Here is an 18,637-nt window from a genome sequence, read left to right as displayed (position 1 = left end):
ATCCTGTACTCAAAAGTCCAATTCATTAGTCTTGGGGTGAGAAATAAAAATCATTCTGTTCTGTCTCATTAGGTTGGTGGAATATCCTAGAGCTGGACGTTAGAGTCTAGCAGCTCTTGTGCAGAGGATCACAGGCAGAGACATGACAAGAAGGTTAGGAAATCGCACTTCCTCAGCTTTTAGAGTCCATACCCTCACATTAAAACTTCTCTCCAGTTGAGTAGAGTGCATTATTCTCTCTGTTTTAGATTCAGTTGACCTAAAGAAAGCAAAGGAACACAATCAGAGACTGAATGAGGAGATTCTGGCTTTACGAACTCGGGTTCGATCACTTGACTCAGAAAAAAAAGTGCTTGGAGAAGTGGTAAACTGTTTAGTTTGTTCTTAGAATTTATTTAAATGTGAATAGAATAACAATCAGCAGTAGAGCAACATAGATACACATCACCTATTGGGCATTATTGTGGACTGATACTGGCGGTTCTAGCATCCCTGGAAAAAGCCATATTTTGACTTGGATGCATTCTATCAGTGTTTGCATTTTTACACATCTTAACTACCTATGCCAAACAGTATTCTTATTACTATTGTGTCAATTTAGGATCTCTTCTTTTTCATAGGGATTTGGATAATAGTTTATACTTAACACATTTACCAAATAGAAATTATTATTCTATTATACTGGATATGTTTGAGATTACTAATACTGCACCCTTCGTTGTATTACATTTTTCAATTATTTCTCCTTAGCAATTCATTGATTTTTAATATATACTTCCAAGTTCTGGATATATTATATATCCCTCCAATTTTATATTCATTTTACAATCATATCTCTAGTGTCTGGAGATGGATGGTGGTGATGATTGCACAATAATGTGAATGTACTTAATGCTACTGAACTGTACACTTAAAATGGTTAACATGATAAATTTTGTATTATGTATACTTTATCATAATGTAAAACTGTAATAAGAAAAAATGAATAAAACTGTTCAAGTTGTCTGAAAATTTATATATCTAATACTGGTATATATCTTATACAAATATATACATTATATATTTGATATATATGTATACATATATACATGGGAGATCAATTTCAGGAAGGGTATATTGTAAACAGTGTTACTTCTGGAAAGGGGAAATATTATTGGGGTAAGGTTATGTGATGGAAAAATCTCACTTTTTATTCTATATACTTATGTGTTGTGTGAATTTTTACATGAAGAAGGCATTCATATGTTATTTGTATATTTTAAAAACAAAGCAACTTCCCCACCCTTCCAACTTTTGTATTTAAAATACTTTTGTGTTTAAGGTTGAAAGGCTTAAAGGAGAGATTCGTGAATCTCAAGAGAATAAGCAACTTGGAAACCACTCCCCTTGGAAAACTGTGGGTGCTGAACAGAAAGTACAGGTATTTTAAAGTTCTCTTGTTTCCAATTTCTAATTTTTAAGAAGTCACATTTTTATAGAGTATACAGGTGCTGTTCATTTGCTACTCTCTTCTTTTTATTTATTTATTTATTAGGGTTTTTGGAGCATACACAATTTTTAAAAATATGTTCGTATTGATTTTTCAGAGAGAAGAAGGGAGAGGGAGAGACAGAAATATCAATGATGAGAATCACTGATCGGCTGCCTCCTGTATACGCCCCTTCCCCACTGGGGATCAAGACCACAACCCAGGCATGTGCCATGACCGGGAATTGAACTGTGACCTCCTGATTCATGGGTTGACACTTAACCACTGAGCCACATCAGCCAGGCTGCTACTCTCTTCTTATTGCTTGTCTTTTCCTATTGCTCAGCCAATTAGATTTTAGGAAGAAATTGAGGTACAGAGTCTGTGTTTCTGTTCACTTCTTTTTCACGGGGAACAACCAATATGAATATAATGGGTTGTTTCTTTAAAAAAAAAAAAGGATTTTACAAAGATGCAAGCATAGGGGGAATCTTTAATCATCAAAATGCAGTTGGTTTGTAGAATCAACCAGTGGTGGGAGAGTGGCTAATTGGAACCACACTAAGTGTAATAAAATATCGTAGAGAACCAGTAATACATTAGGCTCCAGTGCATACAGTATCTCGTCTTTCCAGCATGATCAGCCTCTGAAGTGGTGGGCGTAGTGGTCAATGATCAAATTGAAGCAAGAGCTGATGTGTTTTAGACAGGGCTATTTCAAACATTCAGGTCAAGGATCTATAGACTGCTTTTTTGTGGCAGCCCTTCCTCTTAAATACTTAAGTTGAGTGATAACCCTTGTTACTGAGGGATCTCGTTCACTGAGCTTGTTTTTATTGTAACTCCCTGGGCCCCATATTCCCGACTTTTTAGGTATCGAGGAAACTGTAGCCACAGGACCTCTTGATTTCAGCCAAAAAACTAGTATCCTTCCTGCCTTCCAAAACCCCCTTGCAAGTAAATAATTCATTTGTAGAAAGGGAAGGAAGGAAAGAAGGAGAAAAGAAGGTATTTCCAGGTAGGACTTAAAGAACTTTTACCAAAATTCTTCCCCAAAGACCCCAGTGTTGCTCTAATTTAAAGCATGTTGATTAATTAGTGACCATTTTTATTTACCCTTCTAGTAGTATTTATTTATTTACATATAAGCAATTGGAATGTTTATTCAGATTTTCTCCTTTCTTCGTCTTTATTTTTTAATAAAATGATCCTGGAGAGTCTTTCATATCATACAAAGGGATCTTCCTCACTCGGTAGAGCAGACTAGCATTCTATTATGTGGGTGTACTATAATTTATTCAGCCAGTCTCCCTTTGACGGACACATGGGTAGTTTCTTGTACTTTGCATATATATGCAAGTGTTTCTGTAGCATAGAGTCATAGAAATGGGATTGTGGGGTTTGGGATAGTGCGTTTGTAATTATAGTAGATATTGCCAGATACTATTCAGTGGAAATTATACCATTTTCCTCTCCCATCAGCAATGTATGAGCAAGCTAGTGTCCTAAAAAATTCACCAGTTGATACATGTCAAACTTTTATATTATTACCAAATGATAGATGAGTGTCTCAGTATAATTTTAATTTATCTATTTATAGTGAGATTGAGCATTTTTCATATTTAAAAGTTATCTGTATTTCTTCTTTAAATTAACTTTATTGAAATATTTACTATAATATAAACATACATATTTTAAGAGTTGAATTCAATGAGCTTTGACAAAAGCATATATCTGTATAATCACAACCACTGCAATCAAGGAAGAAAGCATTCATCAGACTAAAACGTTCCCACTCCCTTTGCTGTCAATCTCCCCAACTTCACCTTTCTAGAATTTCAGATACGTAGAATCATCTAGTATATACTCTTTTATATTGGTTTCTTTCACACATAATGCTTTTGAGATTTATCCATATTGTTGCCTCTATCAGTAGTTCATTTTTTATAATGCTGAGTGATATTCCTATATATGGATATACCACAAATTGTTTATTTACTCATTGGTTGAGAGACAATTAGGTTGTTACCAGGTTTCGATTGCTGTGAATAAAGCTGCTATTAGTATTCACATACCAGTTTTTTTCCACCTCTTGGATAAATACCTAGCTGTGAAATTAGCTGAGTATAGAGTAATTATGTGTTTAATTTTATAAGAAATTGCCAGACTTGTTTTCAAATTAGTTGTACTGTTTTACATTACTACCAACAATGGTATGGAACTTTTAGTTGCTCCTTGTCTCCGCCAATATTGTTATTGTCAGTCTTTTAAATTCTAGCAGACATATGGTGGTATCTTGTTCTTTTAATTTGACTTTTGAGAGTGTCTGATGACAATGAGTATATTTTGATGTGCCCATTTGGCCATTTGTGTACATTCATTGTGAGGCATCTCTTCAACTGTTTTGCTCTTTTTTTTCAATCCTCACACATACTTAGAGAGAGGAAGGAAGAGAGAGAGAGAGGCAGAGAGACAGAGAGAGAAAGACATCAATGTGAGAGAGAAACATCACTTGCTTTCCCTGTGTTCCCCAACTGGCAATCAAACCCAAAACCCAGGTATGTGCCCTGACCAGGAATCAAACTAGCAACCGTTCGGTGCATGGGATGATGCTCATATATTATATATCCCTCCAATTGAACCACTCTGGCTGGGCTGTTTAGTTTATTTTTCATTGAGTTATATGTATTCTTTATTTTGAGTTGTAGGAATTCCTTATATATTTTGGATACCAGTCCTTCATTAGATATATGTATTTCAAGTATTTTCTCTTAGTCTATGACTTGTCTTTTCATTTTCTTAACAGTGTTTTATAAAGAGTAGTTGTTTTGAAAATTTGATGGAGACCACTTCATCAGTGTGTTTTTTAAAATAATTTTATGATAGTACACAAAAAGCCTAGCTAAGAAATCTTTGTCTACAGCACAGGCACAAAATATTTTTCCTATCTTCTAAAGATTTTATAGTTATAGCTTCTACATTTAGGTTTATGTTCCATCAGATCATAATTCTTGTATTCTTGTATATAGTGTGAGGTAAGGGTTGGGGTTCACTTATTTCCAAATACGTACCTGGTTATTCCAGAATCATTCATTAAAAAGACAGTTAGGCCCTGGCCAGTTTTGCTTAGTGGATAGAGCATCAGCCTGGGGACTGAAGGGTCCCGGGTTCAATTCTGGTCAAGGGCACATGCCTGGGTTGCAGGCTCGATCCCCAGTAGGGGGCGTGCAGGAGGCAGCTGATCAATGATTCTCTCTCATCATTGATGTTTTTATCTCTTTCTCCCTCCCCCTTCCTCTCTGAAATCAATAAATATATATATATTTTTAAAAAGACAGTTCCTTATTTAATTACTTTGGCACCTTTATTAAAAATCAATTATGGAAGTCTATTTCTGGAGTTGATTCTGTTCCATTTTTCTCTGTGTTTGTTTTTAGGATAATACTATGCTCTTATTTTATTTTAAGTCTTGGAATCAGAAAGAAAACATCTCCCACTTTGTTTAATTTTCAAAGTTGTCTTCGCTATTCTAGGTCTTTTGCATTTCCATATACATTTTAGAATCTGCTTGTCAACTTTGACAAAAATGCCTGCTAGAATTTTTATTGGGATTTCATTAAATTTTTTATCAATTTAAGGAAAATTTGCATTTTAACAATATTGAATTCTCTAATGAGTAAACATGGCCTGTCTTTCCATTTATTTGGAACTTCTTTAATTTATACCAGCAATGTTTTACTGTTTTCAGCACATAGATCTCTTACATATTTAATTAAATTTTTTTTTAAAATAGAAATATAATTTGCACACTGTAAAATTCACCCTTTTAAGATATACAGTTCAGCCCAGCCAATGTGGCTCAGTGTTCGGGAATCAACCTGTGAACCAGGAGGTCACAGTTCAATTCCCGTTCAGGGCACATGCCCAGGTTGTGGGCTTGATCCCCAATGTGGGGCATGAAGGAGGCAGCCAATCAATGATTCTCATCATTGATGTTTCTCTCTTTCCCGCTCCCTTCCTCTCTGAAATCAATAAAAATACCTTTAAATAGATAAAATATACAGTTCAGTGATTTTTAGTATAAAAATTGCACAAGGTTGTACAATTCTAGAATATTTGTCTAATTCTAGAATATTTTCATCACCCTAAAAAGAAACCCCATACTTATTATACTTGTTTGTAGCCATTTCTCATACCCCCATGCCCGCAGCCCCTTGGCAACACTAATCTACTTTGTGTCTCAGTGAATTTGCCTATCCTGTACATTTCATATAAATGGAATCATACAATATGTGCATTTTGCATCTGGCTTCTTTCACTTAGCATAGTGTTTTCAAAATAAAACATATTGTAGCATGAATCAGTACTTTATCCCTTTCTGTGGCAGAATAATATTCTGTTATGTGAATATATACATTTTGTCTTTCTGCTCATCAGTTGATAGCCATTTGGTAGTTTCCATTTTGTGGCTGTTATGAATAATGCTGCTATGAGCATTCATATACAAACTTTTGTGTGAAAATGTTTTCATTTCTCTTGGGTATGTATCTAGGAATGGAATGTTTGGGTCATATGTTAACTCTGTGTTTAACCTCTTAAAGAACTGCCAGGCTATTTTCCATAAGGAGCTGTACCATTTATTAGCAGTGTATGAGAGTTTCAATTTCTCCACATCTTCACCAATATTTGATATAGTCTATCTTTCTTATAGCCATTCTATTGGGTGTGAGGTACTATCTCGATGTAGTTTTGATTTGCATTTCCTGAATGACATGATGTTAAGCATCTTTTCATGTGTTTATTGACCATTTATATATCTTCTTTGGAAAATGTCTTTCAAATCCTTGCCAATTTTTATTGGAGTTTGTCTTTTTATTGTTAAGTTGCAAGAGCTCTTTATATATTCTGTTTATTAGTCTCTGTTATAAACTAAATTGTGGTTCACCCCCCAAATATGTTAAAGTCCTAACTCCAGTACCTGTGAATGTGACCTAATTTGAAAACAGGGTCTTTGCAAATGCTATCAAGTTAGGATGAGGTCATTTTCTCTGACTACTTTATTTCTGGTTTCCTACAAAAAGGAAGTAAAAGAATGGAAACTAATGTTGTAGTAACTTTACTGCTGGGGATTTGCCATACCTCATTGAATGTTAACAGAAATGCTGAGAGGTAGGTATGGTTCACCCAGCTTTACAGTTGAGAAAACTAAGATCACAAATTCATAAAAGTGGAAGTCAAGATTTCAAATCTAAATGATTACAAAACCCATGTTTTTGCCACCTTGATTTTCAGGGAATCCTTGCTGTTCCATAGATGCAAATCTCTAGGTCTGCTACCTCACTGAGAACCAGAGAAGCCTCCACTTCCGGGCACTCTGCAGGCAGCTTCTTCATAAGAATTATTTTGAAAACATGGGCGGGGGACAGTCCCATGCCTTAAAAATGACAATTAAGAAAGGTACTCCCTTAAATCAAGCAGGCTCCTCAAGATATTACTGTGTTTCTTACCCATTTCTATATATAGACAGATTTAACAGTAAGTAGACCATCTCACTGCTGCTGTCCTCAGAAAAAAATGCTTAAAATATAAGAAATGTTAGATACCTGGCAGGAATAATAATAGCCACAATATTTTGGTCATCTGTCATACGCCACGATCTGTTCTAGGTGTTTTATAAACACAATCTCATGTAATCTCTGTAACAGCCCTTTTTAAGGTAAGTAGAGTATTCCTAGTTCATATTTGAGAGAATTTATAGGAACTTGACCAAAGTATAGAGGCAGAGCCAGGAATTGATCCAGGTTTGTCTGGCCCTAGAGCTCACTTACTGTAACATAGCAACTCTTGTGAAGATTTATATTAGGGATTTATTATAACTCGTGGGGCAATGGCATATGCTGCACAGAGCACATAAACCATCTCTACCTGGAAGTGATGACTGCGTAGTTTTTTATTCTCTACAGTGCCTGCATTCGCCATCTCATTTGGCTGTGCCTGTGATAGCGTACAGCACAATGCAAGCAACTAGGGTGGATGGCAGGAACCCTTCTCCAGCCATACTGTGTCTGGGAGATACAGTTTGGTTCAGAGCATAAGATGATCCCTACCTTTCAGATAGCAGAACACTGAGAGTGGAAAATTCTGAACTGTTACACAGTTCTCCAGAGTCTTTGGCCGCTACCCCATGCCAATGAGGCTACTCTCTAGCAAGTCCATTAGTCTTCCTCCTTGTTTACTTGCTGGCTGACAGGTGAGGTAGACTCTCTTTAGCTACTCAGAGGTTTCTATATCCCGTTACTCATTTCTCACATTATTTGCTTCGCCTTTCCTGTGTTTTTCTGTTTTAAACTTTGGTCGCCAGACTTAAGAAGTGCATAAATTGCCTAAATACATAACTATATTTAATATCCTATGGTGATAATAAATTTTAAATATGTATTTTTTAAGTTATGGTATTAAAATACATGACATTCTTTTATTGAGAAAACACAAAGGACGCAAGAGGGGTTTTCATTTTTGAGTTGAAATGTTTCTTGCACTTGGTACTGAGGCATCTCAGATGCTGTCAGGGTAGGGCCTTAGTTGTTGAGTGCATCAACATGATATGTGTGGATGTACAAAAACGCTTTCCACTGCGATGGCGGCTGGTAAAGAAGGAGAAGCTGCTCTGGGGAAGAAAAATCCTTCCCTGTGAACTTGTACACTGCTGCTAAGAAGTCAGCATGGTTCTTAAATAGGTCTTTTGTCCATTTCACCAGACAGGATTTGTAAAAGTTACACTTGGGATTTAGCACACATTTTCCCAGTAGTGTTCCTCTTTCTTTCCAACTCACCAGTTTAGGATTGCTATTCCTGTTTTATTGATATTAAACATATGAAAGGCACATTATTGATAATCAACTTTACTAAACTAATGAATTTTTTTAATCTATAGGTTTAATACACATCTGGCAGTAAGTTATGAATCTACAAATATAAGCAAAACTCCAGAATACTTCCCCCAAAATTTAATTCAATAAAACACTTTGATCAATCAACCCTTTCCTTTCTTCAGCAAAAGTAAATGAATATTTTTATGTCCAAATTAAACTAAAAACTTAATTGAAGTTTCTATTGAAACCTAGTTCTGAATAAAAGTAATATCAATGGTGTCTTTATAAATTACATCTAAATACTTACAAACTTTTTTGCATATAATTTTGTTATTGGGCCAATCCACAATAAAAACTTACATTTGGAAATTTTTATAGGTAAATTATCAGTTTAAGTCATTTAGATCCATCAGGATTCCGCAGTGTCTTTTTCTAGCACTTGTTCCCTTTGGTTCAGTTGCCAGATTGCAGCCAGGGCTCATAATGAAGCAATTCTCCAAAAGATCCAAGACCAGATAAGAGACAAAAGTTGTTGGTAGGGAGAGATTTCAGGGATACAACCTCCAGGAAAGATACTTAAGAAATATAGCTTAACTTTTCAGTATTTTTTAAAATAAAAATAACACAAGCATGTATGTATTTTACCTGGTGACTTATTAGGGCTAAGGTTTCCAACTTACAGCCTGAATTATCAGGAACATAAGGAGAAAGACGAGAAATCAGTATGAAAGGTCAAAAGATAGTGAAGTACAAGATTTGAATGAAGTAAGGAATAAAAAGATTGTTTTTAGTTGCATTTTCTAATACAGGTCAGGCAGACTTCAAGAGGATGCTTTACACTTACTGGAAATAGGCAAAAGGAGAAAATATACTCCCAGAAATGGGTAAATCTATTTCCTAATATTGTGATCAGTGGTTACAGAGCAGCAGGAAGTCAGGAAGAGGCCCATTAAAAAATGTATTTAGGATAAACTAATGTACATCCTAGAGACTATAGTTAATAGTACTGTGTTGCATATTTGTAAGTAGCTAGGAGAGCGGATCTTGAAAGTTTTCATCACAAGGAAAATAAAAATGTTTAACTATCTAGGGCGGGGTGGGCAAACATTTTGACTCGAGGGCCACAACGGGTTCTTAAACTGGACCGGAGGGCCAGAACAAAAGCATGGATGGAGTGTTTGTGTGAACTAATATAAATTCAAAGTAAACATCATTACATAAAAGGGTACGGTCTTTTTTTTTTTAGTTTTATTCATTTCAAACGGGCCGGATCCTGCCCGCGGGCCGTAGTTTGCCCACGGCTGATCGAGGGTGATGGTTGTTAACTGAACTATTGTGATCATTTTGCGAAATACACAAATATCAAATCATGTTTTACACCTGAAACTAATATAATGTTATATGTCAATTATTCTTATGTCAAAAATTCAATGAAAATAAAATAAGGCAAGGGTTTATAAGTTAGACTTGGTTTGAATCCCAGTGTTGGCTGTGTATCTCTAGGCAAAGTATCTAATATATCTGAGCCTCATCTATGTTCTCTGTTAAAATAATGTAATAATAGTTACAATCTCATAGGAATACTGGGAAAACAAAGTGAGGTAATGCATTTACCATAATGCCTGACATATGTAAGCACTAAATAAATAGTAAGTGACAACATTTTTGCAATGATCATCAAATCGGTAAGATTTCAACATACCTTATATTTGGTGGGTACTTAAAATATACAAAATACTTTCAAAATCACATTTTACTCTTATCTGATGGCTCTAATGTACATAGGGCAAATATTAGCTCCATTTTATTGTTGAGAAAACAGGCTTAGAGAGAAAAAAGTGTATTTTATGAGCTATGGTACCATGAACTATTTTTCTCAGCTTTCTGTCTCCCCAAGATGACTGTATAATTGAGTTAGGCAGATACTTTTTGATTATCAGAATTTATAGAAACATTATTATATAAAGGATTACTTATGTAAAAATTCTTTTGCAGATATTGAAAATGAGCCAAGAAAAAATTGAAATATTTGTAAGTGAGTTGTCAGAGGAGAGAGAACGGAGAAAGGAATTGACATCTAATAATAACACTATACAGAAGGCTTTAAAAGCTGAAAGTGAGGTATTTTGTTATTTAGGATGTTGTTTTCCTCTTTTCACATTTCTAATTTAGGGATTTCATATTGTCATTTACTTTTTATTTTAAAATAAATAATAAATGTAGATTATCTATATATATAAAAAGGCAGCTACCATAACGGCCATAACTAGCTAACAACTGGTTGCTATGCCGCCCACTGTGGCCAGCGAACCTGCCTGATCAGGGGGTGGAGCCAGTGGCCAACCTCGTGGCCCCTCCCCCCTGCCGGCCTGCCCCTGATTGGACCCTCCCACCCCCAGAAAGAGCCGGGCCTGCAGCCAAACGCCCCTCCCTTCCCCCCCCAGCTATACCCCCATCAGCCCACCCCACCACAATAGGCCCGCAGCCTCTCTCCCCCCTCACTGCGGCCTGCCCCTGATCACACCCTCTACCCAAATACAGGGTGGGGCTGGCCAGCCAACCTCCTGCAGCTCCTACCCCCTGCCGGCCCCACCCCTGATTGCCCACCCAAATACATGGTGGGGCTGGCCAGCCAATCTCCCACAGTCCTCTGCACCCCCACCCCCCACCCCGCCACCCCCCTTCCAGTCGGCCATGGCCCCTTCTCCCAGCCAGCCCGGCCCTGATCGGGGGCTCTGATGGGGCCTGATCCAGGCGGGCTGGCTGGCCAACCTCCCACCATCTCCTCTTCCTGACAGGCCCAGCCCTGATTTGCCCTAATTGGGGCCAGGCTGGCCAGGCCCCACCCATGCATGAATCCGTGCACTGGGCCTCTAGTGTATTTATATTATTAATAATTGGGTGACTTTCCCCAAGCTGAGTTCTAACACTAGCCAAGAACAGCCCGTTAAGAAGCAGGTATTTACTATGGTCGTCATAGCGTCAGGGACTTGGTTCTCCCTTTAACCACTTGTCCTGCCATCTTGGAAAGGTCTAGCAGGGGACATAACCAGGCTATTTTTGGAAAAGAGACCTGAAAGTGGGTTCATGGGAGTTTGGATTACCACTTTAGAGGATGGTGACGATCTGTTTGCCTGGTGGGTGAAAGCTAATGCATTGGTTCAAATCCCATCCTCCTGACCTATGGGAGTTTTCCATGAAATGAGAGAGGAAATGGAGATCACTTGCCCGATGCCTGTGTTTTTGTTTTGGTGGCCACTCCTTACCTCCTCTCCTTTTTGCCCAGTGCCTTCCCCATCAAGATTCTCCTCCCTCTCTGATTTCAAGGCTTTGGGAATATAACGTAGCTCCTCTCCTAAAGTGAATTTACTAGTAGATCACCTATTCCTTTCATAGAGCACCACTAACTGACTCTCAGGCCCCAGTCATCCACCAGACAAATACTGCATATTCATGTCATCAAAGTAGAAATTATTAAGAATCTACATCTAACTAAAGTATTTTCTCTCATGGAAAAAATATCAGAGAATTAGAGGAAACCTTAGTTGATTAAGTCACTGCATATACATTATTAAGTACGGCAGCATACTTTGTAGTTAATAACACAATTTGAATCTCAGTTTTACCACTTGCAGACTAGGTGAATTTAAACAGGTCACTTAAGTTCTCTGAGCCTCAGTTTCAATAACCCTACTTCATGGGTAGTCACAAGATTAAAGTAAATTGTGCAGCTGCAGTGTTCTGTAAGAGACAAATTTTAAAAAAGATACATTTAGAAACAGGTACTATAACTAATGCAGGAATTGCTGCAGAATTTACCTCTATATAAGCCTTGCATAAAGTAGAAATGAGTCTCAAAACCCAGGCTTTCAACCTGTGAATGATGGAAATTACAAATGCTCAAGAAAAAGAATGCTCAGTTTAATTAACTAATTTAAATAACCTTTATTTTTACTACTAAGAAAGGAGCCTGCTGCCAGAGGATAGGTTGAAATACAGGGGTGGGCAAAAGTAGATTTAGAGTTTTTCAAGTGGAAAAAGACATGCAGGTTATGATTATTACTGTAACTTTATTAACTCTGTTTTACATACTCACAACTGTAAACCTACTTTTGCCCATCCCCTGTATTTAAGACAAATTTGGCAGGATCATTTCAGAGATTCCTTTTTAGATATATTAAACTTCTTATGGCAAAGTCTTATTTTATTCTACTAAATATCTTCCTTTCTTCATCAGGATTTGCAAAAATCAAAGTCAGAACTTACATATCTTTATAATGAAATTCACAGTTTTCCAGGGACAACAGAAGACCATTTGTTGATAGTATATAACCTGCTCCAAAAAGAAAATTCTGATTTAGAAACAAAGGTGAGACTGAATTATGAAGTATTTAAATGTTCAGTGTATGACATATCTTTTATGAGAATAAGATAAAAGGAAGTTAATTTTCAGAAAGAGATGGCTTGGAAATTGGAGTTTCTTTTATTATTATAAAATCTCTCTCTTATTAAAAAAATTTAAAAAACTGTTTTGAAATAATTAAAGACTTACTGAAAAGTTGCAAAAATAGTACAAAGAATTGTCATATACATTCATTTCTCGAAATGTTAATATGGTACCATGTTGCTTTATCATTCTCTCTCTTTCTGCACACATACACACACTTTATTTTCTGAACACTTCAAGAATGAGTTGGAGTCATAGTTAATACTCCTTTACCACTAAATATTTCCATGTATGTTTGCTAAGAAAATTATCTCTTTGTCATAGTAGACCTCAAAATCAAGAAATCAACCTTAATGTAGTATACTAGAGGCTTGGGGCACAAAATTTGTGCACGGGGGGTGGGGGGGGCCTCAACCTAGCCTGCACCCTCTCCAATTCAGGACCCCTCAGGGGATGTCTGACTGCTGGTTTAGGCCCAATCCCCGGGAGTGGGCCTAAACCAGCAGTCGGATATCCCGCTCACAATCCTGGACCGCTGGCTCCTAATCGCTCACCTGCCTGCCTGCCTGCCTGGTTGCCCCTAACTGTCCTGCACCCCCCGCCGGCCTGATTGCCCCTCACTGCCTCTGTGTGCCGGCCTGATCACCCCTAACTGCCCCCCTCTGCCGGCCTGGTCACCTCTAAGTGCCCCCCCGCCCCCGCTGGCCTGGTTGCCCTCAACTGCCCCCCTGCTGGCTGGTTGCCCCCAATTGCCCCCCCAGCCAGCCTGGTTGCCCCTCACAGCCTGCTGTTCAGTCATTTGGTCATCCCTCACTAACCCCCCTGCTGGCCTGGTTGTAGGCAGCCATCTTGTGAGGGCATGAGGGTTAATTTGCATATCCTTTATTATATAGGATTGTATAATCTCCAGCTCATATTCAAATTTCACCAATTGTTCTACTCTCTTGCAAAAGAAGAACAATTTTTCTAGTCCAGGACTCAATCCAGGAGCATACATAACATCTCTATCTTCTTTAATCTGTAACAGTTCCTCAGTCTTTGTTGTTCATGACATTGAAATTTTTGGAGAGTACAGATCATTTACTTTTTTTTTTTTAACCTTCACCTGAGGATATTTCTCCATTGATTTTTAGAGAGAGTGGAAGAGAGAGGGAAAGACAGAGAGAAGTATCAATGTGAGAGAAACAGATTGATCGGTTGTCTCCTGCACACACCCAAGCAGGAGGTATGACGTGCCCTTAACCAGAATCGAACCCAGAACCCTTCCGTCTTCAGGCTGACACTCTATCCAGTGAACCAAACCGGCCAGGGCTGTAATGGTTAAATTTTTACATTGACCCCCATAAAAAAAGGATTAAGTAGCCTTTTGAAACTTTTTTTCCAGCTTACAAAAGTAATGCAGACCTATTAAGAATTCTTCTCTTTCAAGTCCATTCATAAAGTGACTACACCTCTCAATCTTACCTTATTTCCTCAGCTCCTTATTTTGTAGTCTCTACTCCATTAAGACCATTCTCCTTCCTTCTGCTCAAATACCACACCAATGCCTTTGATCATATTGCTCATCCTTAAAATGCTTTAAATGTGTTATAGTCTCTCACCTATCCATATCTTCCCATCCCCTAAGGATCAGTTCAAGATTATAGTTTATATCTTCAGAGAAGTGAAAAAGCCTAGGAAACCAAACAAAGGAATCTCATAAAGTAACTTAAATTGATCTTTAGAATTGCATTCATTGTGTTCTTAGAATCAAACACATCCTTATGCCTGTGGTAAAAATGGATTTGATTATACAGTAATAACTGCAAAGTATTAAATTGAAAGAACACTTCAACTAGGATGTCCATTTCTATTACTTAAGGCAATACCTACTCAATCATTTAATGGAATCAATATATTTTTTCACAGTTATACATAAGAATATGCAAAATAGAATATTTGTCTTTTTAATTCACAGGTCTTGAAGCTTGCAGAAGAATTTGAACAATTAAATCATTTTACTGTAGACACAAATATTGCAGCTGCTAATTTTTTTACAAGTGAAAATATTTATAAAGATCTCATGTCTAATTTACCAGTTTTGGAAGTAGAGGTTCAAAGCCCAAAGGAAGAGAGAGAGGAACTCTGGTAAATTGAGAAAATCACATATTACATTAATAATTTGGGGGGTATGTTTTATTTGACTTTATCATTGAATTCCAAATAATGTGAGTGGAAAAATTAGTTACAAGCAAGCATTCCCCAAAGTTTATCTTCTGGTATATTGTTACATTTTAAAACTTTTTCTTTTAAAAATAATAATATATGCTTTTCTTTTAAAAAAATAATTTAATTAATTTCAGAGGGGAAGGGAGAGGGAGAGAAAGATAGAAAAATCAATGATGAGAGAGAATCATTGATCGGCTGCCTCCTGCTTGCCCCCTATTGGAGGTCGAGCCCACAACCCGGGCATGTGCCCTTGATCAGAATTGAACCCAGGACCCTGAATCAAACCCAGGACCCTTCAGTCCGCAAGCCAACGCTCTATCCACCAAGCCAAACCAGCCAGGGTAAATATATGCTTTTCATAGAAAAATTTTAAAGCATGAAGTATTATAAGGAAATTATAATAATCCATAATTCCCACCATGGAGAGATATTAACATCTTAAATTTTCTTTCTTGTCTTCTTTTTCTGTATACAAATATATATGTATTTTTTATATAATTAAGACTCTGCAGAGAGATTTGTGTTTTTTCTGTTTTATTTAACATTATATCTGATCATTGTTTTATTTTGAAAACCTTTTTCTTTCTGGTCTTTCTTTTGTTCTTTTGCTTTTTGTTAACCTTGTCTTCTAACTCTAGTATTTCTACTTTTTCACCAGAAGTATCTTTTGAGGGTCGGGTAAATGCACTACTCTATTTTTGCATACAAACTAATAGATGCAATAAAATTTTGCATGGGCAAAAGCCTAAAACCAGATCATCGAAAGGAAATAATAGTTGTCAGTTTTTACTTATATGCCATACTAAAGGATATAGCATCAATGAACTGGGAAAATATTGTGTAGGTGTAGCCACATTTATATCTTGATAAATGTTCTAAGAGAGGAGATTGCTTTGCCAGTTTGGGGCCCCTGAATTTCATGTTCTCTTAAAAACTGGGTTTTAAATTTAGAGTGAGCTCTGAGTCAAGGTTCACCATCATGAAACCTACCTAGTTGCAGAAGGGTGAAGAACATATTGGAGGGATGGTGATGAACAGGTGTGTGAGTGGTCACAAGAGCAAAGAGCCAAGAAGCTAATCACAGCATTTGGGTTTGCTTGTGGGGGAGGGGAGAAAAATATAGTTTTGAGCTCTAGAATAGTGTACAGTAAAACCTCCATATAATGAACTGATTCAGGCGAGCAGGTGTCTGTTAAAGCCGAATGTCCATTATGTAATAAAGTAGTTTTTCCAAATGTGTATGTTAAAAAATTGACAGATTAGTTAAGTTACCTGTTTTTACTTATATAGACATGTTTGTGTAATTAAAGTTAAGAATGTATGAAAAGTTTAATTTCACAGAAAAGTTTTCTATATGTATTACTGTAATTTTAAATTTATACTGAATAGCTTATTGAGGGTTTATAAAATTTTTTCACAAGCTCCGTCTGCCCAGTGCCATACTAAAAGTTGAAAAAGTGAAAAACTCACTTAAACTGGTTGTTTGGGTGTAGACAAAAGTCTATGCTGTCTCATCTTCCTGAATGTGAGTAAGAAAATAAGACTCGATGTTTTTAAGGTTTAATTATAAGATAACTGATCTATAGAATTCAAGTTGAAAATCTTTCTTGCAATACTTTCTTGACTGGTAGATTTTTTTCCCCTCTATATTCTTCCAGCAGAATGAGCATTTTGATAGTTTTTTATTGTTATATTTAACCAAGTTCTGGACTAGGAGAAAGTAAGCTGAAAGAAACTCCAGAGGAGTCAGTAGAGGGCACTTTTCCAAGAAAGAGGCAGAAAGAGGAGGACTTACAACAGAACCAAGATATGAAAAGGGAAGAACAGCAATTGACCTGGAAGCCTGAGGAAGCTGTGAGGCTTAAGGAAGAGGTGAGCCATCTACATTAGAGCCCCCCTCAGTCTCAGAGATATGGGGTAATGCCAAGGCAGGTGCCATTTCCTCTGATCAGCTGTGGATTAAAAAATATATGTATATTTGTTGAACTATATCATAACCACAGCCTGAGGGGTAATAAGATAGCAGCTAAAATCTGAACTAAGTCCCTCATTTGATGCACCTTATTATAAAGGGTTCATAGGCTCCAGTGAGGCTCAACAGGGGGAAAAAAAAACAAAACTAATTATTGCTATCTGTCCTGGCAGGTAAGATAGGGAATGGCAGGATTTGGGCCACATTTTCTATTCCTGGCACCTAGTTTAGATGTATAAAATACTTTTTTTTGGAGAAAAAAGACCATGATTATAGAATTGTTTTAAATATGGCTTTTGCTATTTACCAGAGATCTGCCTCCAGGAAAAATGAAGGAAATGACTGTTGGCCACACTTCAGTTCTTACACCTCAATTTTACAGGTTCTTTTTTTTTTCTTCTTATTTATTTATTTATTTATTTATTTATTTATTTATTTATTTATTTTCTCGCCTGAGGATATTTTTCCATTGATTTTTAGAGATAGAAGAAGAGAGAGGGAGAGACAAAGAGAAATATGTGAGAGAAACGCATCGATTGGTTGCCTCCTGCACGTGCCCCTAGCAGGGCCTGGGCTGGTCGGGGAGGAGCCTACAACCAAGGTACATGCCCTTGGCCAGAATCGAACCCGGGATCCTTAATTTGCAGTCCGATGCTCTATCACTGAGCCAAACTGGCTAGGGCTACAGGTTAATTCTTGTACAAGTTAAGATTTCCCTGCACACACCTTTCTGACAACAATTTTGAGATCCAATAAACAAAATAGATGTGGGTCTTATGGGAAAGAAATAACATTTTTATTTTGAACTTTACATTTCCCAAAGCACTGTGACACACACACACACACACACGCGCGCGCGCGCTATTTCATTTACTTCTTTAAGCAGGCAAGGAAGGAAATGCATTTTAGACTGATTTTTTTTTTTCTGCAGTGAACTGTGCAGTAGTATTTCAGAATCTTTTTCTGTGTATAGAGTTCTTTGACCTACTGATGAGTATAGGTTGTTCTTGTGTGTGTACAAATGGTTTTTTGTTTTTGTTTTATGTTTTCTGTTAATCCTTACCTGAGGATATTTTCCCACTCATTCATTTATTCACTCATTCATTTAGAGTGGAAGGGAGGGGGAGAGACAGAGAGAGGAAAATATCAATGTGAGAGAGACACATCCTTTTGTTGCCTTCTGCATGTGCCCAAACCTGGGTTAGGGATTGAGCCTGCAGTCGAGGTACGAGGTACATGTCCTTGATCGGAATTGAACCTGGGACCCTTCAGTTTCTAATCTGTTGTCAGATTAGAGTGTCTAGTATCTAGCGCTTATCCATATATGTTGTGTCATCTTAATCATGTGCACATTTAAGCACCTGTAGGCTGAGACCAGACACCAAACTTTAAAGAATGCTTTTAATGGTAAATATATAGAAGAAAGAACTGTGAGAGCCTCTTGAATATGTGAGCTCTGTTGTTCATAAGTATTTGTGGCTGCTGATGGCCTTTGGGGGCTTAATTTCTGCTGTTCAACATGGATGTTGTAATAGCTAAATTCTAGGTATCACTTTCCCTATATTCTTGAAACACATTCAAACCACCATGAATATCTCAATTTTATTAAAAATAAAATTAAAGACATATGATATCTGAATGGATAAAGAAAACAAAACCTAGCTTAAAAC

The 18,637-nt window shown here is 37.0% G+C and overlaps 1 protein-coding gene across 2 annotated transcripts in view; it reads left to right on the top strand.

The window, feature by feature from the left end:
* The window catches only part of CCDC30 (coiled-coil domain containing 30), a 77,492-nt gene that overhangs the window by 21,280 nt on the left and 37,575 nt on the right, over window positions 1–18,637 (top strand). The window contains exons 7-12 of one of the 2 annotated variants that reach the window (XM_036348950.1): window positions 249–364; window positions 1,322–1,420; window positions 10,336–10,461; window positions 12,578–12,709; window positions 14,745–14,914; window positions 16,699–16,867. In XM_036348950.1, coding sequence (XP_036204843.1) covers window positions 249–364; window positions 1,322–1,420; window positions 10,336–10,461; window positions 12,578–12,709; window positions 14,745–14,914; window positions 16,699–16,867 — 812 coding nt within the window. The remainder of the gene's footprint in view (window positions 1–248; window positions 365–1,321; window positions 1,421–10,335; window positions 10,462–12,577; window positions 12,710–14,744; window positions 14,915–16,698; window positions 16,868–18,637) is intronic. The other variant, XM_036348949.1, reaches the window with a different exon arrangement.

Source organism: Myotis myotis, unplaced genomic scaffold, assembly GCF_014108235.1.
Source record: "Myotis myotis isolate mMyoMyo1 unplaced genomic scaffold, mMyoMyo1.p scaffold_m19_p_2, whole genome shotgun sequence".
Classification (NCBI taxonomy): domain Eukaryota; kingdom Metazoa; phylum Chordata; class Mammalia; order Chiroptera; family Vespertilionidae; genus Myotis; species Myotis myotis.
The sequence above is the reverse complement of the archived record's forward strand: the minus strand, read 5'-3'. Positions and strand labels throughout refer to the sequence as shown.